The following is a 23,511-nucleotide window of genomic DNA, read 5'->3' as shown; positions in this document are numbered from 1 at the left end:
ACTTCGAGCTTACTCACCCTGACCATCGTTCTCCTGGAAAGTCCAGACAAGGTATTTCCTTGCAAAGCATTCTATTCAGTTGCCATGCTGAGATAAAATACCTTGCCCTGACATTTTTTTCTCCTTCAAAAAGAAAATATTTCAGAGTTGAAAAGATTCAGCTAAGCAGTCTTTGAACACTTTGGACAGTACATACTTGATAATCAGCTGGCTTCATAAATAGCAAATAAGGCTAAGACCATTATTCTATATTCTATGTGCTTTCCTTTCTCTTTTCCAACTGCTTCCCCAGACACTTCTCAAAACAATTCCTAACCCATCTGGACAAAATATCACTCAGATCCCTACATTTTACATTCTAGAAAGTTGTGGGAACTATCATATTAGAATCTGAGGAAGAAATGAAACATGAAGTAAAATACTTGAAAAAAATGTGAAGTGCTCTTCTGTGTAAGTGCTCATTATTGGTACTGAAGTGTGTGGAGCTGTTTTCGTCAAGCTACTACTTTTTGACATTTTTTTGTGCAGACCATCTGTTTCTTGATGAGTCACTTGTCTGTGGGGATTCAGGAAGTTTAGAAAGAATCAAGATGTCTCATTAACAAAGTAGTTTGTTGTATTTTGGTAACTTATAAGTAATAGTTTACAAGAGATACCTGGGCCAACAGGAACATGGGACCGAATGACCTGTGCACTTTAAGATAAGGTCAACAGTGCAGGTCACACTGAAGACTTTCCCAGGACAGCCCACTATCTAAGGTCTGGTGCTTTCTGGATAACAAGCTTTCAGAGTATTGGACTTTGTTTCTGAATCCCCCAAGTCCAAAACAGTATGTCACTTGAACACACACATGCATGCATGTGCACATGTGCACACACACCCCCCTGATATTTTTTATGACTTGGAAAAAAGATGGACTGTTGAAATCAGAGATTCACACAGACAGCTTGAAAGTGTCTGAGCTGGCTAGGAGGAAGCAATATTTTTTTCATATAGATGAATGTAGATCAATGGGGATTTTTTTTCCTCCCTTCACAGGTTGAATTTTACACTTTTCCTTTAGCAGGCAACAGTGAAGAAAAAAACTTTCTGTAAGTTGAGATTTTCTCAAAATTGTAATTTGATTGTTCAAAAAGCCTTTAACATTTTTTTAATGCCCTCTAACATTTATCTTCCAGATCCTCTAAGAATAACTTAACCTTTGTCTCCCTTCCTGGTTCAGACAGGGCCTTGATGTTTGCAATTACGCTGAAATGTGAGTGCAGATGGCTGGACTGCAGCTGAGAGAAAGGAATATGTAACTCTCATTAGCTACTTATTTTAATATTTTATTAAATGGATACCAGTTTAAGAGCATGAAAAACGACAAGATTAACAAAGACAACTGACAACTGTGACAGTGTAGAATTGAGTACCTAGCAAAATTTTGATCACACGCATACACACAATAAAGGTCTAGTGACTCGAAATCATAGGTTCTGCCCCTTGAGATGGATGTGATTTATTTTTCCCCTTCTCTAAGATGACCAGCTTAGAATCACAGAATGAGAACAGGATCAGTGTCACAGACAAATTCCTTCTCTTATAGATGAGAAAACATGTCCAAACTGTTTGGTGACTTGTCCAAGACCACATAGCTGGTTAGAGTTGGAGATAATTCAAGGTCTCTGGATTTCCATATCACCTTCATTTTATTTGATCTGATGAACTTTAATTTATGAATTTTGTGTGTCTTCACTTTTAAGATATTTATTCTTCCATAGACACCATCTTTCAAAAGGTTTTGATTAGGAAACAAACAGTAGTCTTTAAGAAAAAAAATGAGTTTGAACAAAATTTCTATTTACCAGATGCCTATAACTGCCAATTACAACATCTGAACACATGAGAGAGGTGTTGCATAGTAATTAAGAGCTCAGGAGCTGAAGTGAGATTGGGTGTGACTCCTACCACTGTCATTTACTGGATGATTTTTGGGCAAATCACCTAACTTCTCTGTGACTCAGTTTTCCCATCTGCAAGATGGGAATAACATTTATACCTCTCTCAGGGTTGTTATAAACACTAAATAGGGTTATGCATTATATGGGTTGAGTAAACCATTTAGTTAGCTGGGGAACATGTGCTTTTTCTAAGTGTGTGATGTTTCTTAGTTATTTTCATGTTGGGATACCCTTGCAGCCATGTCTCAGAATGGGGTCAGAGCAGGGAACTGGAAAGCATCCCAAACTACCTTCATCTCCCTACAGAGCTAAACAGGACATATGGAAGTGGGACTCAAATGGAAGGGCCCATTGCATGGAACATTAGAAAGCAAATGAGACAAATAGATGACAGGAAGCAGGAGAGAAGGGGGATCACAGATAACCCCTCTGAGCCTGGGTGTTGATAGAATAAATGGACTATTGACAGAATTTGGTAGCCTGGAGGGGATATTCTTTTTAGGAGTAGGTAATGAGTTTTTTTCCTGTGAACTCAGGTCTTCTCCTTTAGGAATTCTTAGATAATGTCAAGTCAGAACACCTTATCCTGACTTTCCTGATAGTTTTATAGTTACTAAATTAATTTGATTTCAAAAAAAAAACAAAACAGCCCAACTGTAACTGCCAAACGCAAGACTCTAGGGAATCACTTTTAGCTAGCTATGCCATGAAAGTGAAGCCTATAGAATGCCGTGTCTGGTTTGAGCTTCTGGGGCTAGGAGAGAAGGAGAAAGATCAGAAAAGAATAGCCGGTCTAGGGAGGAAATTCAGAAAACTAAATGTTGAAATATAGACCATTCAGTAAAGGTGAAAAGAATTGAGATTAACTGTTAACTGAAAATAGAAAAGTAAAATGGGGATGAGAAAAGTCTGACTACCTTAAGTCTATTTTCTGTAGTGAATCGAGTCTGAAAAACAGAAGCTAAGAGAGGATATATTTGGTTCCTATTGCTGCTGTAACAACTGCCAGAAGCTTAGTAGCTTAAAACAATGCAAATTTATTCTCATATAGTTCTGGAAAGTAGAAGTCTAAAATGGGTCCTAGGGCAGCATTCTTTCTGGGGGGTCTAGGGAAGAAGTCATTTTCTTGCTTTGTCTAACATCTGGAAGACAGCTACATTCCTTGGCTCATGGCTCCATCCTTGATCTTCAAAGCCAGCAGTGTAGCATCTTCCAATATCTCTCGCTCTGCTTCCATTGACACATTGCTTTCAGACTCTGACCCTCTTGCCTTCCCCTTACAAGGACCCTTGTGATTACATTGGGCCCAACCAGATAATCCAGGATAATCTCTCTACCTAAAGTTCCTTAACTTTATCACATCTGCAAAATTCCTTTTGCCACATAAAGCAACATATCCACATGTCCCAGGGATTAGGATGTAGACATCTTGGGGAGCTATTATTTAGCCTACCACCAAGGAAGACAAGAGAATGGAACTTCTGTCATGTGACTCGCTCCCCCTTCTCCTTCTATGCCTGTTTCTATGCTCTGCAGACCATTCTTCTGTCATCTTAATTGAAAATTTCTCAGGTTGCAGGCTACGTCTCAAAGGGTTAACTAGATACTTTCCCTATAGAAGGCATTGTTCTTTCCTTCTTTTTTCTGTGGGATGTCCCTAGCACGCTCTCTGGGCCTGCTTCCCCAAATCCTCGGGTCTTTTTTCTCTTGTTGCATTTTATAGCTGATGGTCTCCTATCAGCTGTGATTTGCATCTGCAGTACATAAAATTACATTTGCATTTGTCTAAGATTGCTATGTGTTCAATCTAGAGGAGAGAGCTCAGTTCAAAGACAGCTGCTTTGCATCTTTCTTGCAGCACAGCAGCTAGGTGACCATCTGCTTGGTTCCTGGACCCTGTCCCCACCCAGCACCCAGACTTCTAACTTAGTAACTCCTATCCCAATAACCACACAATTGGAAGGATCCCTGTTCACCAAGCCTTGATGTGTGAGTGCCACAGGTCAGAATTCATTGCTCATTGGGAGAAAAATGAGGGAATGCTATAAGAATGCTGGAGAGAAGTTTCCAGCATTGCATGGAATGCAATAACGTATGCATTGACCTGTGACATATGCATGGACCTTGAAAGCATCTTTGGAATTTTTAGAAAACATATTAGGAAGATGGAGGCTTCCATATTAAACTTTTGGAAGGATCCCTGGGGAGCTGGGAGAAAGACAGGAAGAGAGCAGCTGCTTTGGGATCCAACCAATACCCTCTCATCTCTGATCACACAGGATTCCAACCAAATCATACATCCCCAAATCTCAACCCTTCTGAGAAGCTTTCTCTTTTCTCCTTCATGGAGAAGCTAACAATCCATCCATTGAACTCTCACAGAACTTTTCCTTCGTCCCTGTATTTCTTATCGCTTCTTAACCAACTTTCCTCAGATTCAACTTTGGTTAGGTATTTGACATTATCTAATTCAATTCTTAGTCTAACCCTGCAAGGTAGATATTATCAACATTACTATTTTACCAATAAAGAAGCACAGATAAGTTAAACATCTGGTCCAAGGTCAAACAATACACTCCACATGCCTGAGTTCTGGGGTGCCAATTTCAAACCTGGGACTCATTCTATCTGTCATAGCTGCATCCGAATAAAACTATGTATGTAATTGGCCTGTCGTCCCTGGGGGTTCTGCAGATTCAACCAACCAGGGATCAAAGGCATGCGAAAAAAAATCAAGAAAGCTCCACAAAGCAAAACATGGATCTGCTAAGTGCTGGCAACTATTTTGATAGCATTTACATTGTATTTCCAACTATTTACATGGCATGCATATCGTATTAGGTAGTATATGTAATCTAGAGATGATTTAAAGTTCATAGGAGGATGTGTGTAGGTTATATGCAAGTACTACACTATTTTATATGAAAATAAAATGTTTGAGCACTTGCAGATTTTTATATCCATGGGGAGTAGGGGTCCTAGAACCAATCTTCTGAGGATACTGAGTGACAACTGTACATATATCTTCTTTATAAAATGGGAACTACTTGAGGTCTGGAACAATCTCTTATTAATTTTGTAAAGCACTCCCCATACTATCTGGTACACTGCCTGACAAACAGTGGCTGCTCTATTAGAGTCTGATAAGTGAATGGATAAGTGAATTTATGAAGCAATAAATAGATAATTCTTGAAAATAGAAATCTTGAGAATAATAAGGTATTGTTACAGTATGTTAGGGGAGGGAGAGAAGAAATGGTTTGAAATATAATTCTGTACTTCAGAGAAGGAACGGTCCTCTTATTCCTCATCGTTATGTCATTATTTTGCTCAACACATAATAAGTTGGCAAAGATAAATGTTGACCAAGTGTTCTGATTATTCAAGGCAATGAACTTGTATCTATTACATAAATTCATTGCCAGCGGACACACTAAGTTTTGGGAACTGTAGTTTTATTAAGTGATGTAATATATGTTCATGTTGGTTAAGGTTTAGGTAAATTTTACTTTACTCCTCTTTCTTTCCCTCTTTTCTGATACTCTTTATTACCACTTTTATTTCCTGCTTTTATAAGATATAAAACAGCTAAAGTCCATGTACAACTAGAAACTTCATTCTAGAAAGTTCTCCTTTATAATTTAAAACAGAATGAGATGGAGATGTTCAAAGACTATGGGTCACACCAGTGTTCAGAGAGGGTCTCGTGGGAATGCCTTCTGACCCCTCCACCTTTGGAGCTCAAAATAAACCACAAATTTCTGTCTTCCTCAACTTGAAGACCAGTTTCCCACTGTTCATTATCTGGCTTCCAAACTGAATTACAGAAAGTCCAGAAATCCTGCCAACAATATTTTGAATAAGACAGAGAATTTAAGGTCAAAGGGAAAAAAAGACTTCTACCCTGTCTGTCTTGTTCCTCCACTGTCTCTTTCATTACCCCTAATAACCTACTCTGAGTGATGACTATGTCAGAGACAGGCCATAAAAGCATGGGAATTATCTCAATGTCCACGGGAATCCTTGAGTAGGGAGTAGCCAGTGCTTGGGAAAAACAATACTTTTTTTTTTTTTCATCTTAAAATAGCAGCACAAGGCTGGTGATATTATAATGTAACTCTGAGCTATGCTAGGCAGCAGCAGAGGTCTCCAAATTTGCTTTCTTTGTCTCTCTGTAGGAGTGCTGTCCAGAAATGCATATCCTCTATGCTTTCAGAATTAGTTGCATTATGTCAAGGTGGAGACTTTCTGAAAGGAGTTTATCTTGCATGTCAGTCAAAAAGATCTTTGTTGAGTTCTATTCTATTCTATTTATTCAATAAACATTTTCCAACACCCATGTGCAAGATGCTGTGATAGGATAGTAGGACAAATACAGTAGAACAGTAATAATAATAGGTAACTTTTAAGGAATATTTACTATGTGCTAATTGCTCTTCTAAACACTTTAATGCCTTAATGTATTTAGCTCTATAATATAATATGTGAGGTGGGAACTATATTGTCACTATTTTACATAGACAATTAGAAGCTTAGAATTTAAGTAACTTGCCCAAAGTCACTCCACTAGTAAGTAAGAGTTGGAATATAAACGAAAGCAGTATAGAACTGTACTTTTATCCTCTATACCATCCTAGGAGTTAAAGCAACTTTAAAGTCATTTTCTGGATTCTCTGGGAGACCAAAGAAGTAAAATATGGTACCCACCCTCAATGGGCTTGTTATCTCACTGGGAGTACATACACATGGAACTCTTAGACATGCATTCACGAGAAAGTAGAGTAATTGGGTGAAAATGTGCTGTCCATAACTTTAGCAGAAGGAAAGTATTCTATCCCTTGCTCTGCAACTTACTAGAAATCTAAGAATAACATCGTATGAGATCTTTGAAAAATATTTTAATTTACACAAACCTCAATTTTTCTACTTTTAAAATAAGGGTAGGGCAAATTAAAAGCTCTGTAAGGTCCATTAAATATGCCTCTGTTTTGTGATCTTATGTTAGAGGAGAGAGAAAGCACTCTAGGCTTTTGCAGTTACAGAGGTTTCAGGAAAAAAAGTGAGATTGTTCTGGTCCTAGAGCATTAGAAGAGTTTTAATTGTCACATGGGTGGAAGTCAGGAGGCAGGTTAAGGAGGAAGCCAATGGGACTAGCTATACAAGTAGTTATGGGGAACCAAGGGAAATAAGCTTAGAAGTGGAGGACTTTGGAAGCAAGAAAGTGATGTTTGAAACTGCATCAGTTGATCAGCAGTTCTCAGAAGTGTGGTCTTGGAACCAGAGATATAAATTCTCCGGTCCCGCTTCTGACCTCTTGAATGAGAAACTCTGGGATGGGGCTGAGAAATCTGTGTTTTAACCAGACTTCCTGGTGATTGGGGTATATATTCAAGTTTGAGAAACTTCATGGTAAATAATAGAAAGCCATTACAAGCAAGTAGGAAAGTGTCTGTACTCTGGTAGTGAGTGCAGGATGTATTCAAGTAGGAAGAAGGAAATGGTAAGGTGGGATGTCCCAGTAACTCAGGCCTGGAGAAAGGTGCTAAATTTTGATATGGAGAGGAAAAGGCACATTTAAAAGAATTTTCTAGGAAGAAAGAACAACATTTGTGATAGATCAGCTACTGGGAATGAAGAAGACAAACAGTTTAATGTGAATCAGAGAGTTTATAAGTTATGGGAAGGAGAATATTGTAATTACAGATAAACATGGGATGCTGGGAAGGAGGACAGAATAGAAAAGGAATCTATGGTACCATTCACAAGTCATTTCACAGCTCAGGTCCTCGCTTTCTCATTTATATTCTCAAGATGTTGAGTGTGATGATCTTGAAGTCTTAGTTTATAATAGCTAGAGAAGATATTAGAGGTTTTCTCACTAAACTTGTTTCCTTCCTCCCTTCCTCCTTCCTTCCTCCTTCCCTCCCTCCCTTCCTTCCTTCCTCCCTCCCTCCCTTCCTTCTTTCTCTCCCTCCTTCCTGCCTTCTTTCCTCCCTTCCTTCCTTCCATCTTTCCTTCCTCTCTCTCTTTTCTTATTTTTCACTGAAGACAAGAGAACTCAGATAACTTTCTTAAGATCGCCGAGCAAATTAGTGGCTGAGTTGAAAATAGGGTTTAGTTAAGGGCAAATACTACCATGTTTACTGTTTCTTTCCTAAATTTCCTTCCTACTGTTACGCAATATGTTATATGTTTTTTTGTGTGTAAATGTTCCTTCATTGGCACAGGATTTTCTGTAAGATAATAATAATAATAATAATAATAATAGTAAATAACACACCCTGTCATTTATGGAGTGCATTGTTAATGTGCTAGGCATTAATGTAAGTGCTTCACATATAATAACTAATTTCATCAACATAAGAACCTTTTGAGTTAGGTACCATTATCATCTCCAATTTACAGATGAGAAAACTGAGGCTTAGAAATTTGCCAAAAGTCACACATGTAGTAAGATAAATCTGGTCAGTTTGGCTTCAACATTCATGCCCTTAACCACTGTGCTATACTGTCTATTGCCTTTTAGGAAAAATTGCTTAGTGTTGGCATTAGCTACATTCTCTGGGGAATAGCTCAATGTTTCACTTCACTTTCTCTCTGGGAACAGCCTCTTTGACCCATATCCTACTTGCTTTGCAAACTCTTCCAGTTATATAACCTGAGACGGGAGTTTTGCCACAATTAAGAGTTGGACATTTTCTCTGCCAAGGTCGGGGAGAGATTGAACACAATCCAACATGCTGCTTGTGACTATAATAATGGATTCAAGATCTGGAAAGTATCTTATGAAATCATCTGGACAGATCCAGTTGTCATATGACTTAGCTGTTATTCAAAACAGCTGGTTTTGTCTTTTCTTGATGAATTTTCTTCAGCAATGGAAAGTTGGCCACATTTAGTTCACTATTTCCATGGTTTTATCACCACATGGTTAGTAAGTTCTCCTGAACCCTCCTGGTTTTTTTGTGAGGGCTTTTTCACCCTTAGAGGTGGCTGGCTTTTGAACAATTTTTCAATGGATATATCATTATTTATATCTTTCTTGTTTGAAGCATCACTGTGCCTTAAAGTCATTCCAGGAACTCTTGCTTGGGTCTGGGTATCAGCTTGGGTAAAGCTGGGAGCTCTGGGGCTAAGGGCGAGGTCTCATTATGGGCAGCATATAACTATCCCCCTCTGTGATCCCCCCACCTCCCTGGAGTCCCACAAAGGTGTGTGTGACAGGGGAGAGTGGGGTGTCGATTAGTTAGAGAACCCTAAACCACAGTCTTCTGACCTTGTTGCAGGGATTCCCTATTTTCCCTCTCTGTTTTTTCTGCCTCTTCCTTTACCACTCATCAAAAGCAATCCTTCTCTTTCGGACGAAGCCAGCATATCTCCCCAGTGAGTTTAGGGTCCTGGAAAACAAAGGCCAGAAATGGGATACCATCGTCAATCAATACCTGCTTTCGGCCTCACAACACAACTCCCTCAGAGGTAAGAAAGCACAAATGCCTAGCTACCTTCTTGAAAGTCAGAAGAAAAACTATAAGTAGAGGAAAACATGAATTAACACCTCAGTACCTTAATATTTTATATGTTATTATTATCACTTTTAAGAGTTGCTACAGGCCACCTGTTTTCTGCCTGTGTGCCATGAGGAGTGAACTCTTGCCCACAGCTGGAGTGCTTGCACCTAGATTCAGGGATCCTGTGATTAAAATGAAAGTCCAGTGACCTCACATGGTCTTCGACACTTGGAAACATCAGGGATGTGGGGAGACAGAGTGTGTTTCTCCCCCAGGTGATGGAGGCAGAGGATACATCATCAAGTAGGGCCAGGCTCTATTAACCTGCCTACATCCAGCCTACATTTGACTGACAGGGAGTAAACAAAGGTGCTGCGAAGATAGACTTTTCCCCACTGCTTCTAAGTGAGTCAGGGCCTTGCTTTCTTTTTTCGTCATTGCTTTGCAGCCCAATACCTTACTGGCTTTTAACATGTAGTTTTCCTCCTATCTTCCCCAGTACAGAGTCTCCAGAAATTGCTTCTGGCTTTTCGCCAGGAAAGTACTGTTTAAGGCATATAATTCACTCATCCAATGAAGAGAAAATGAGCTTAATGCGATCAAATATTAATACGCCAGAAGTTAAGGGAAACTGCTCTAAACTGTACCACTAAGTGGTATGAGATAGGTATTAAATAAGTAGAAATGATGATGATGGTGATGATGGTGACCATGTATGACATGCTATTTATGTGCCAGGCACTGGGCTGACTTTTACATGCATCATCTCATGCATTCCACCCGGAAACTTTTTACAGCAGGTACTAATGTTATCTTCATTTTACAAATGACAGAACTGAGGCCGAGAGACATTATATAGCTTGCATAAGGTCGCATAGATTGTAAGTGGCTATTGAAAACTAGCCTAAATCAATTTATTCATATCCAACTCTTAGGTTCTTTTTGGTAGATAACTGTAGCTATTAATGGTTAGTGGTGGGTGATGGTTAGTCATTTCTCCACAACTTCACTACCAGCTAATGAAAGCAAGACCACCGTATATATAATGAAACCCAATTGTTCCGTACTTACTTAGGCAGATAGTTACTAACAAGTTGGTGCAAAATATTTATACAACTGGTTCTGTAATCTCATATAAAGGCATAATTCTTTGTGCTCCGACTATAACGTGTAGGAAAGTTTCACTCTGACAATAATATTCTGAGGTTGGATTCTAATATCTTTGTAGCTGGTATCAGGTGATAAGAAATCTCTGTATCAAGGCCTAGATATAGGACTACTTAGGGAACAAGCCACAGGTGCCATCTCTAAGAGTGAAGAACTATTTACATTCTTACAACCTTTCTATGGAGTGGGTGTGAGTTTCCACAATAGTGTCTCTAGTACAAATGACTTGAATATCATTGTTATGACTGGAGAGAGCCCATTCCCTATTGAACAAACCTACATGTGAAAACTCACTTCTAACATGCTCTGCTAATTGACAAAGCAACTGGTATTGCTCTCTATAAAGACAGCTGAGGCACTTAACAGCAGCCGCCTTTGGAGTGGGGCCTTTTTCACAAGCCTGCTGACTGCCACTGTGATTAGAGCAAGTAGCTGAAGCTAACCCTTACCCAGCGTCACACTGTAGCAATTACAAGCAGCTGAAATGTTTCATTTCATTGTTTGGATTCCTTATTTTCTGTTTGTCTTGCCCAACTGAAATATAAACTCCATGAGAGGCTCTTGTCTTTTTGTCTCACTGGGGATTTAAAAACCTGTAATAGTCTACGGCAGGTGGCAAGCATTTAATAAGCATACTTTTAATTTGTTGAAAAAATAAGTGAGCAAAAGGAGAAGCTATTGAGGCCAGTCTTCTCAATCTCAACTGTGATCCTATGAAACCAAGTCAGTAAGCTTGTACACGGAATCCCTCGTCTTTTACAGCAGGTTGCCTGTGAGGGGCCCTGGTGACGAATTAATCTGGGGTAGTTGAGGTAAGAGCTTGAACATAATGAAAATGGCTATCGTTAAGAGAGGTTACTGAAAGAAGAGGTTAGAAAATACTGTGTTGGAAGGTTATAATAGACAAAAGTGACTTCTATGCACACATTTGACACAACTGACAATGTCAATTCCATTTTTTAAAATTAATTTATTTTTATTTTTGGCTGCGTTGGATCTTCATTGCTGCATGCGGCTTTCTGTAGTTGCAGCGAGCGGGGGCTACTCTTCGTTGTGGTGTGCGGGCTTCTCATTGTGGTGGCTTCTCTTGTTGTGGAGCATGGGCTCTAGGTGCGCGGGCTTCAGTAGTTGTGGCTTGCGAGCTCAGTAGTGGTGGCTCGCCGGGTCTAGAGCGCAGGCTCAGTAGTTGTGGTGCACGGACTTAGTCGCTCCGTGACATGTGCGATCTTCCTGGCCCAGGGATACGAACCTGTGTCCCCTGCATTGGCAGGTGGATTCTTAACTACTTCGCCACCAGGGAAGTCCCCGTCAATTCCAGTTTTTTCAGCCATCTTACAGTTTGACATGGCTTGTTATTTAATTCATGATTAATATAAGTGAAAACCTAAATCTCTACCAGGGAATGATTCAGTTGTGTTTGGAAACAGAGCTGTCATTTCTGGAGTTATATCCTAATGCATGAATAATAATAATACCGTATATTCTTTAGCATTTTCTTCATCTTTCTATCATTTGGACCACTGAGGAGTATTTCATATTAACTAACCTAGAGTCATTTTCCATAATGTATCATATATTAATATGTGTAAGATAAAAAAATACAGACCTTAACATGGTATCACATTGCATTAGTAAACTACTTTTTCATTTTCTGCTAAAACATAAGCAATGGGTGGATTTTCTTTAGTTCAAATAGAAGTAGGTTAATTCAGGAAAATGGTAGATGCCAAACTCATACATTCTCTCTCCACCAAAATGACCCTGGAGGGGCTTCCCCCTGCACTTGAGAGTCAATCTTGATTTTAAGGGGCCATGTATGGAGGATGCTGGGGAGTTGAGAATTTCAGTTCTAGAATTGACCTGATTTTCCACAGATGTTTCCTTATATTCTACTAAGGGTTTTCAAGATCACCCCTGTGTCTCATGAGCCATCCATCCCTAACAAACTCCATTGATCTCAAGTTTTCAATGAGCAGTCAACAAGAAGGCTTTTCCACTGTTGAACCAAATGAATCTCTCTAGATGGGTCCAGCACAGTGGACATAAGTCCTCTGGGCTCCCTTCTCTCCATCAGCATCTGCTGGGGTTCTGTCTATGTGACTCAGATCTTGGCTGAAAAGAACTTAGAAAGCTCATTTCTTCCTCTGCTTTTCAGATCCGGCTGTAGTACTCTCCAGCTGTGGAATCTTGTTGCTCACAAGTGTTTTAGGAACTTTTATTTATCTTTAATGGGTATTTATCACATTTTTTGGAGCTAAGAAAAAGCATGTCCTTTTTGCTCCTGTAGAAACAAGGTTTGTGGTATTTCTTCAGAAGGCAGCGGCCTGGAACAGATCTGCTCTTTTTCACTGATGCTCACAATTTCCCATGTCCAGCAGGGGGCATCTGCAACACAGATTTAAGTTGGATTGGATTTAAATTGGATTGTCCTTGACAGGGGACAGGTTGGAACACCTCTTTCAGAAATGTGTCCTAAATCCCCTGTCCTATGTACTTCCCAATTTTTCTCCATCCTGTCTTCCTTCCTGGCTGTTCCCGACATACGTCCAATCTCAGAACTAGTCTGTGCCTCTGGAATACTTCTGTTTAAGTAAATCCTAATCATTTTGGTCTCATGATGTAGTCTGATCAGACTGAGTGATTGTAATTACCCTCCCTGCCTCTTCTCATCAGAGTGTGTCTTATCCCGTGTGAGGGACTGAAGAGGATACTCCGTTTCAGCCCCATTCGTCTATTTCCAGCTTCTCTAACAGACAGAAATCGAGTTCAGGTAGAGTCCTTGTAGTCATTTAATGACACTACCTCTCTGCAGTTAACCAAATCAGAGACATCTTAGTCCTCGATGGCTTATTTTGTGCTACACCCCAATATTTCACCCACCCACCCCAAAATGCAGTTTTACTATAACCTAGCAATTCAATTCATTCATTCGTTTGCTGATTCATCAATTTATATAGTAAATATTTATTGCATGTCTGTTAAGTGGCAGGACCTGGGCTAAGTGCTGAGACTGGAGCTGTGTATCAAAACAGATATTGACCCTGCTCTTGGGGACCTGACAGTCTAATGGGAGAGACAGACAGTACTCAAATAAATACACAGAGACATAATGCAAATTGATGAGGACGGTGAAGGAAAAATACAGAGACCTCTGAGAATATAGTGGGGGCAGCTGTTAAAGCATGTGTCTCCTATTACACTATCTTCATGTTTATCACGTTTGAGCTCCTTGAGGCTAGGGTCTATGTTCTTTTATTAATATATCCCCTCCACTTTTATCAATGACTAGAAAAATATCTAGCATATAGTTTACATGTATGTGTCCTACATTCCCTTGTTCCACGTGTCTCTGAAGCAAGGAACATCTTTGTAATCCTTGAAACACCGAGCACAGGACTCTATATATAGCTGGTTACTGATAAATTTTACTTGAATAAAATTGTATTTTTAAAAATTCTGCTATATTTTTGTTTTAGTGATTGCTTGTACTGTTTTCCACACTTATTCATCCTAAGGTAATAATTTTCACCTCAATTCACCAATTAGTCAGAAGGACAGAGGTGGCCCAGGGCCTTTTGAAAGCATACCCACACAGGGCACAGATTTAAAATTGCACAACCCTACAATTATTCAAACTCTTTTCAGTTTGAAATCACTAATGTGAACCATCTAGTGAAAGGATTATCTTCCTCTGAACCCTTAATTAAAATTTCACCCAGAATTTCCAATGATTTTGTTTCAAAACAAGTTTTTCTTTGTAAAACCAAAGGATAACAAGGTTGGGGGTGAGATGAGAAGAGATACAAATCGTTTCTTGTTAACAAGCATTAATGTAATGTAGCCCGGAAAACTGCCTGGTGGGCCGTCAAATAGAGCCAAGGACTGAACTGAAATCATAAACACATTAAAAAGTTTTCTTCTCTGGATGGGGTTGTTTTTGACATTAAATGAATGTCAGATACATTCAGACTTATTTTTAAAGGAGGAAATAAAATGGAAGCTTTGAGCTTTTGTTTTGCTTGATTTTCCATTTGTTGTTGGTTTTTTTTTCATTCGCATATTTGGATATGTCCCTATGGTGGGGAGGAAGGGGAGAGGGGGGAATGAAATATTATTCCAGGAACTCTTAAGGAGAAAAACAAACATAGTAACACAGTTTATTCCTACAGAAAGAGTAAAATGTTTCAAGTAGTTTCGATCTCAGCACTGGTCAACTCTTCAGCTTTTAAACATTCACTGTTTTATAAGACAGACAATAATGTTATTCATTCCCTGTATGCTGTCAAACTCCTAATTCAACCAAATGGTCTTCCCAATTTATGTGCGTTAACATTTTAACGTCCTATGTTTGAACCTATACTAAACCATAGAGAGAAGTATTTTCCGAAGCACTGCATTTCCTTTCTCCCTTACATCCCCAGGGGAAGTATGAGGAAAAGAGTAATCTGATGTTCTGGCATGTTCCTCTACTTTGAGGAAGTGGAATCTGATTTTCTATGGGCAGTGTTATAAATGGCAGTTGATTTCTAGATTATCCCACAAAAAGACAATTTAAATAGTGATATAGATAAAATTATACGAGGGTTCTGGTTCATTCTGGTTTTAAAAGTCTTTTGTGGGATGTCTTGGAGAATTTAACCACCATTTATAGACAGTGTTTTCATGGGAAAATGCATCCTGAAAGAATTAGCAAAAGAAAAATTTGAAACAGATTTGTAAGACAGGATGCTACTTCTTCATGTAGAGACAGTCTTTGAAGGCATCTTTCAATAGTTTTAGCTTGGTTTGGTTTTCATACCAAATTTGCTGAAGGCTGCATACTATACAGAGGTCCTCCATCATCCATCCTCCCATCAGGAAGGGGAGGCAGAGTGAGCAGGCTTCATCTAACATGGCATTCTGCTCTCTCCAATCACACTTTACACTCAGGCAATGCAGAACGACTTTTGCATCCCTTCAAATGATGTGCACATTATCCTCTTCCTATCCGGAAGTCCCAGCCTTTTCTTGCCCACCTGGCTAACTGCTATTCTACCCCTGCCTCTTCCGAGAAGCCCCACTGACTCACCCTTGTGGACACTGGGGTCCTCCCCCAGTGCTCTGCTGTTCACCTTTGTGGACACTGGACGCCCAGAGAGATGCTGCTCTCTGGACATCTTCTTCTTTAATACCTGCTTGTGATTGCTCACAAGCTTGAGACTTCAACAGGCTATAAGTACCCTGCAGGCAAAGACAAAACCCTGTGAGTGTTTGTCTGTTTACTGTGTACTGATGACACAGTAACATGATCAAGGAGTAAAGTAATATGAATAAATGAAATTTAAAAACGCTCAACCCCTTCATTCTAATAACCTCTTCATGTCCAACTTACTCTTTCACTAGGCAATCAAACACAAATATCTCTCCGCCTTTTACAAAAGCCAATGGCTCAAATGGAGCAAAAGAGAAAAAGAAAAAAGAAACAGAAGTTGAGATGGGGAAAAAAATGCAAAACAAAAATCTAAAGAACCAACCAATATACCAAGCACAGGAGAAACATTCATTAGACATTCATTAGATAATCTTTAGCTAAATATTGGTGAGTGAACTCTTGGGTCAAGTGAAACTCAAACAGTTGCTTCACAACTTCCCCTTATGGGCAGTAACTGAGGGGCATGTGGAGCAAGCGGAAGAGGTATTATTCAAGTTCTGGGTGGGATAGCGTGTCTTGATGGAAAAGATGAACCTGGTGCTTCTGGCTGTAGTACTATACACTGGCCAGCAGAGGGTAGCCACACGTATTGCATGCATTTTCCCCCTCAAATACTGTTTTCTTCATCCTTCAGATAAATATAAAATTGGCAGTTCTTGTCTCCAGAGGTAGACTATGGGAGGCAGTGGGTGTATTAATTCTTAGTAACATGTGGGAAATTTCTGAATGTTTTAATTTGGTAGTCAAAGCTAGGGAACATGGCTTGAGTTTGGCTGGAAAAGAACGATTATTCAGTTAGAACTAACTTGGAAGAAGCAGTATTATATGCCAAATGCTGCTTTAAGTGATTCACATGCATTAACATATTTAATCATCACAAAAATTGTATAAGTATGTACTATTTTATCAGTCCCACTTTCTAGGTGAAAAAACTTAACATTAGATAATTTAAGCAAATTGCAGAGCCTGGAATCAAAGTACCCTTATTCTTATTCTCATGTTTTATATAAGCTCCCTCAGCAGAACATTCTGTTTCAGCCATAATGTGCTCAGCTGAGCTTGATCTGCTGTCATGTGGTGCCTGAGTTGGCTTAAGCTGGAGAACGAGTCCTAGGGAAAGAACAGAGGCAGGAAGAAATGAAAAGGAAAAGACATTGTGGAGGTTACTAATTCTAAATCAGAGTTTCAAAATAACATTTACTATACTAAAGGATCCTATGATATGATTGAATATTTATGTTTTTTTAAGTTATACAGTATATGTCCTTAACTTTTTCTCCCTAATATCCATAATTGCTAATGTCACACATTTTATTTATTTAAATTGTCTCATCACTGTCTCCATGTGAATGGATGAGGAAAGTGTGTTTATAGTAACAAAACTCTATCTGGCAGCAACATGATATCCTAATCCCGACACAGCTCTGTAAGGCTTCGGTTATGATCAGCATTGACTGGGAAATAAATGTCGGCAGGTTTGTGAGGAACAAAAATCAAGATACTTTTAGTTCACTTTGGCAAATATTTGTGAATATTGACTATGCTGCCAAGCTTTGTGCTATGCACAGGGTTGAAAGGTATTTAAGACTCAATTCCCACCTGCAAAAAGTTCTTATATCCAGCTTGGAAAACAGACACATAAATCAGTAACCATAATGCAATATGATAAACCCTATCTTAAAAGCATGTATGAAGTGCCAAGGGGACAGTGAAAGGACAGCTTTTGGGGTCTTTCAATATACAGTGGCTTGTCGTATGGATTAATGCCTAAGATTTGCTTGGTGTTTTTGAATTCAGACTTGTGATCAAATGATGGGTAACTTAGGAGATTAGTTTTGAACTGGGCATGAAAACAGTTGCATTCTAGGATGGAGAAGTGCCCAGAATTCTGACCATGTCTGTTCACTAAAATGTTGAAGATAGAAAGGAGTAATACGATGCTGTCAGTCTGTTGGTAATTAATACTCATCTATTGAAGGCTTACTGCATGTAAGATACTGCAATAGCCATTGTGGAACAATGGGCAAGGGGTTGGAAAAAAATCAAATCCTTATAAAAGAAGAACAGTTTACAGAGAAGTAATCATCAAGCAGAATAATTTAATTTTATAGGTGCAAATGGCTGAAAAAAACCATCTAGGTTAACTCTGTCATCTTACGGATGAGGGAACTGAGGTCTGGCAATAAAACATGATTACTTTTTCAAATGTTATACGTCTAATTAATGGCAGAGCTGGGACCAGAGCCCTCAGAAGACTGGTAGACAATACAGTGAGTTCCACCTGTGAACTTAAAGTCAGACAGCTTGGGGTCAAGTCCATTTCCATCACATACTGGCTGGGTTACCTTACCTAAGTAAGTTATTTGAATTCTCTATCATTAGTTTCTTCACCTGTAAAATAGGACTACTATAGTATCTGCCATATATAACATGAAAAAATACATATAAAACAATAATTAAGATTAAAATGAGACAATGCATATTAGCCAGGGGCATGTTAAGAGCTTGATAAATGTTATTAGAACTCAAGGTGTCCCAATTTCTACATTAGTATTCTGTCTGCCAAAACAGTGAAATGGGGTTTTGCTCATTTTTGTTTCTTTGACACAGAATGAAACCTCTTTTTTATATCTTTATGCTCATATGATGTCCATTTCCCCTCATACATCTCTTCTTTCAGGGCCAAGGAGATTAAGATCAAGTTGGGAATTCTCCTCCAGAAGCCGGAGTCTGCTGGTGACCTTGTCATTCCATACAATGAGAAGGCGGAGAAACCAGCCAAGACCCAGAAGTGAGTCATGATTATGGATTCCACTCTTTTCCTCCAGAGGATGGCTATTCTTCAAGTGTATAGCACCATCCCTCCTCTGTAGAACTCCCCCCTTCAGTGACTCATTGAAGATCATAAGAGTACTCAGAGAGTTGGTTTGTGAATAGGATATTTTTTTCACTCTCTCGTGTAATGGAGCATCATATTGCTTACTGACAGGATGCTTAAAAAATGAAGATAAGGCCACATCTTGGGACATCATTGGAGAAACAGGCCGTATCTTATAAAATGGCACCAGCCATCTCATCACACGGAAGTGTGGTTAAAAATACCTGTTCACTTGCTGTCCTTGGGTCAGGTGAGCATTCCTGATGCAATTAATTATGATCCCTGGATGCTCACCTGCTCAGGAAATATCCTGAGGGCTACTTCCTCAGCAGGGAGATACAAGTGGTGACATTTCCCTCAAGAAGAGGCTAAGATCAAGGCAGATTATTAAGCCTAAAGGTTTCTTCTCCAAGATATTGTCCCTTCAAGGTCTAAAAGAGGACCAGAGTTCTGTTCCTTAGTGGAGAAATGAATACTTGACCAGATACTCCTATTTAATGCACATTAAGCAATTTTTCCCCAGTCCATAAATTAATAGTCCTGACAGGACTTCTGCAGTCCCTAGCCACACACCACCCCCCCGCCACATACTTCTATCAATTTAGGCATGGAGGGAAGCTATAATTCTGAATATTCACGATGCTATGGCAGTGAACATAGCCCACAATTTCATTGGCATTACTCTAACTTAATAACACTACTCACAGCATTCACGGGTGTTTACCGTTGTTCCACTAGCTACACAGCCCGACATTGACTAGACGGATACACTCCATCTTCCCTTTAAAACAGAGACACCGCTAAAATCAAAAAAGGAAAGTGGGAAGAAGATAAGCCAAATGTATTCAAACCCCTTCACTCTACTACCTAAAAGCTTTGAAGAGATCACAGAAGTGTGGTAAAAATATAGGAATCCCTTTTAACCTCCATTTCTTTTAAAATTTAATATTTGTATAAATTGGCCAATCTTTTCTCCAAGTGACCTTCAAATTAATATAGCTGGATTGGTTGGGGGATAGAGAGACAGGTTATTCCTTTAAAATTTTTTTCATCAATCTAAGTGGATGTTTCCATTCTCTTTTTATTACTTCACAGTGATCCCAAACCGGAAATGAGGCATAATTGAGTATTCTGCGTTTAGAAAAGGGAAGTTAATTCAATGTGGAGTGGCAGCCACCAGGCACAGGGAGAGAATAAGAACCACATTTCATAATAGCAAAAGATCAAAAAGTCTATTTTGAAATAAACAGTGTGGTGGTTATTGATCTGTTGGAATTAACTTTTAAAAAATAAATACAGTGTTACATTTCCTGCTTTGATTCTCTGCTTTAATATCCCACACAGACACTTGAACTATTTGGCTTAACAAGGATTTGGAGAGAAGCAGTTTTGGAAGATAACTTGGGGCTGACATTTATTGGATTATTTTCTTCTCTTGTCTTCCAGCCCCCTTTTTCTTCCAGAAGTTTGAATTGTTTTGGAAAAAATCTTTCTTGTCCCTAGAGAATATTTGTGCGTCTCTACTGCATTTTTAACAGTGACCATTACAAAGCTTTCCTATCCTCTTCCAAACTCCTAAACCTCATTTCACTCATATTTGGCAAATTTCCATGCCTTTTGACAAGCAGGAAAAGACTGTGTTCTGCAGGAGCTCGGTTGATCTCACTCCTCCTCACTTTAAAGTTTCTCTGTATTTTTTTACCCACATTCTTCTCAAGGAGAAGAATATAAAATCTCAGAGGAGAAAATAGACCTTCTCCGGATGGAAGGTATTTTTAACTCCTCTCATCTTTTTAAAAAAAGCAATCCCTTTTTAAAAAAGCATTTTCTCTTTTTTAAATATATTTTTATTCTTATTAGAAATAAATTCAACCGTTTAAAAAAACAGAAAAAAGTTTCCTATATCCCTACCACCCAAGGCCAGCTTCTGTTACCATTTTAGTATTCTTAACTGCTCTTTTTCCCTCTGGACCCTCTTCCACTAGAACAAACAAGTACCATATTCCGCTCTGAAAAACACCCTCCCATCCCCTCACCCCTTCTACTCATATCTCTTCCTCTTGCTTACACTGGAAAACTCTAGAAATGGAAAGTCAGTGCTTTCAATTTCTTCTTTAACTCCTTTTGTCGGGTCTAAACCTTACTACCTAACTGAAACCATCATCACCAAGGGCTAACTCCTGACTCGTGGACAGCATTTGACTCTTCTCACCAGTTGCCAACCTTAAAACTCTCCACCTTAACTTCTAATTTTGAATTCTCCCGCGGCCTTCTCTCTCTCTAAGGGCTCCCACTTTTGCCCACCCTCTATATGTGAGCATTCCCTAAGGCTCTGCTGTAGGTCCTCATAATGAAAAATAAACATGTTACAAGACCATGTAAATTTAGTTTACAGTAACTATTATCATGGCTCATAATATAATCAATTGCAAAATACTCAAGAGCTGGTGTAGATATTTTTATAGTTTATTTTATATTCTAGATGTTCATTTACTCTCTGTTGATGTCACTAATTTTAACTACCTTTTGTTGTTGCCGTTGTTTTGCCACTTTATAACTCTAGAATGACCTCCACACATAAAAAGTCCCTAGCCTGTGCACAGGGGAGAACCATTACAAACTGTTGTCCTACATAAACTCCGGCCTGGTAAACTGCAGAGTAAGCCTTACTGTGCGGATTAAAGATGGATGCACAATGTTTGGCCCGTGGATAGACATCAAAAAGTGGCAGGTGTATTTATCTGCATCCCCATCCATGGTGCCCAAGTCACTGTTGGCCCTGGGGGGAGGGCTCAATAAATGTCCATGAACTTGAGACTGGACATGAGCAGACACGTTGCAGGAAGGAAGGGAGAACTGAACAGGCACTTAAGTGCCAAAAAATAACTTGGATTTCACTTTCCTTGTCAAGGGCGAGAGCACGTGAAAACATTATCAGGGGTGTTTAAATATGTGCCAGGGACTGTGTAGATATTTTTAAAAAGGAAGAAAACAAAAAAGAAAACCACCGGTGCTTAGAAAGGTTAAAATAGTCTCCCAAGGTTAGAGCTAGTAAATGCCAGAGTTGCTTATAGCTGTAGTCATGGTTCATGGGGCTAAAAATTCTGTACTCTAAGTGTTGGGTTATTTGTGACTTTCATCAACCAGACTAACTCTGAGCAAACTGAACCATTATTAATTTACACATTAATCTGACATGCATATTGCTGGGTAGATTAATACTGCAGGGAACGCACTGTCGGACAGGGTAGAATGGGAAAAGTTCTCCATGGCTGACAAACTATACCTCCAGGCAGTGAGTGCCTTGTAGGAGATTCAAGAAATAAATGTGGTAAGAGTACAGTAAAGAGGGAGAGAACACTTCCAGCTGAGATCATCATTTCCTGGACCAAGTGGCATTTACACTGGCCATTATAAAACAGTTAATCATCTCTATAAATGTTTATTTTGCCTTTCATTGGAACTGGGTTCCTCTTTCCCTCCACACCCACACACAGAAACTCCATGCCCACTCCCTGTGGTCAGCTACGACCTTGCAAACCGGGATACTTATTGGTCACTTAGATCTGCATCTATCTCGTTTCAAAGAAGTCAGACTTAATGGCAGATTCTGAGAATCAGGACAGGATGAACTTGTGGCACCTCCTAGGCTGGGAATCAGAACACCGGGCTTCGAGGTGTGGAGGATGTGTTCTGCTTGACTGTGTCCTTGAAACAATTTGGACTAATATTACCCCCAAGCGGGTTCTGCACATATCCTTTTCAGGAATTTAATCTTGGCTGTGAGGCGCTGCTGATTGTGACCATTAGTCTGGTTCTAACAAGACCATTTGGGACAGCTTGGATCTGGTAACAGGCTTAAGTTCGGTGCACCTGCTCTTGCCATTTCTTCTTCCTGTGCCCCTCCATACTAGCCAGAGGAAATGGAGGGCAGGAAGGTGATTTCATTTTACGAGGGGTATTTACAAAACCAGAAGGCGATTCAGCCTTCCCTTTGCTCTGTTTCTTTTGTTCAATTATTTAATGTCTTGTTGTTTCTGTCAACAATAAAGACTTGGCGGGTGTCATATGTACAAAGCTGAACCCACTGCAGTGAAGAAATTAAGATTTATAAGACTGTGCTAAAAATGTTGGTACAAAATAATATATACATGGGAAAAATTCTCAGCGTGAAGTAATATAGAAGAGCCAAAAGGAGTTATTGACCTCTAGAAAATAGCTCCTTTTCTTGTTAGAAATAAAATGAGGCAGAAAAATATATGCGCATGCTTGTAATTCCTTCCTCAGGTCATTTCTCCTCCCTGTGTTCCTTTACACTAACCAGAAGAAAACGGGAGGAGAGAAGGTAGTTCACTCATTAAAAATAAATTTCCAAGGAATTAGTGTGGAGTTTTTGATCTATGATACCTATGTTTCTAGCCAGGAAAATGAAACCACTTAAGATTATTCCACCAGGTTTGTTACTCTCAGTTTTGGCATGTTTTAACCTTCAAATAGTAAAAGCGTAAAACTTTATGGAAAGTCGTATAATTAAGACTCAAAATCTGCACATGCTCCACAGTGAGGGATAGAGAATGGAAGGAATTAGTCACAGCATTTTAGCCAAAAAATCTACTGCCATCCCGCACTCCTTACATAGATAAAGTGAGACTGACTCTGAGCCTGGAGAGCAAAACGAAAAGGAGAATCAGCGATTGTCTTATCAATCTCACTGATAACCTAAAGAATTAAAGCCCTAAGATATTATTTTTTAAAAGCCAGAAGCAGGAGTTTTCCTGGGTTGTCTGAACAGTTGATCAACAAGTTAAGAGCTAAGGAAATTC

General features: G+C 39.3%; 1 protein-coding gene across 1 annotated transcript in view; it reads left to right on the top strand.

Annotated features, from left to right (window-relative positions):
* The window catches only part of RGS5 (regulator of G protein signaling 5), a 46,932-nt gene that overhangs the window by 9,623 nt on the left and 13,798 nt on the right, over positions 1-23,511 (top strand). The window contains exon 2 of the mRNA XM_068538340.1: positions 18,491-18,601. Coding sequence (XP_068394441.1) covers positions 18,491-18,601 — 111 coding nt within the window. The remainder of the gene's footprint in view (positions 1-18,490; positions 18,602-23,511) is intronic.

This window comes from Eschrichtius robustus, chromosome 3 (genome assembly GCF_028021215.1).
Source record: "Eschrichtius robustus isolate mEscRob2 chromosome 3, mEscRob2.pri, whole genome shotgun sequence".
Taxonomy (NCBI): Eukaryota; Metazoa; Chordata; class Mammalia; order Artiodactyla; family Eschrichtiidae; genus Eschrichtius; species Eschrichtius robustus.
The sequence above is the reverse complement of the archived record's forward strand: the minus strand, read 5'-3'. Positions and strand labels throughout refer to the sequence as shown.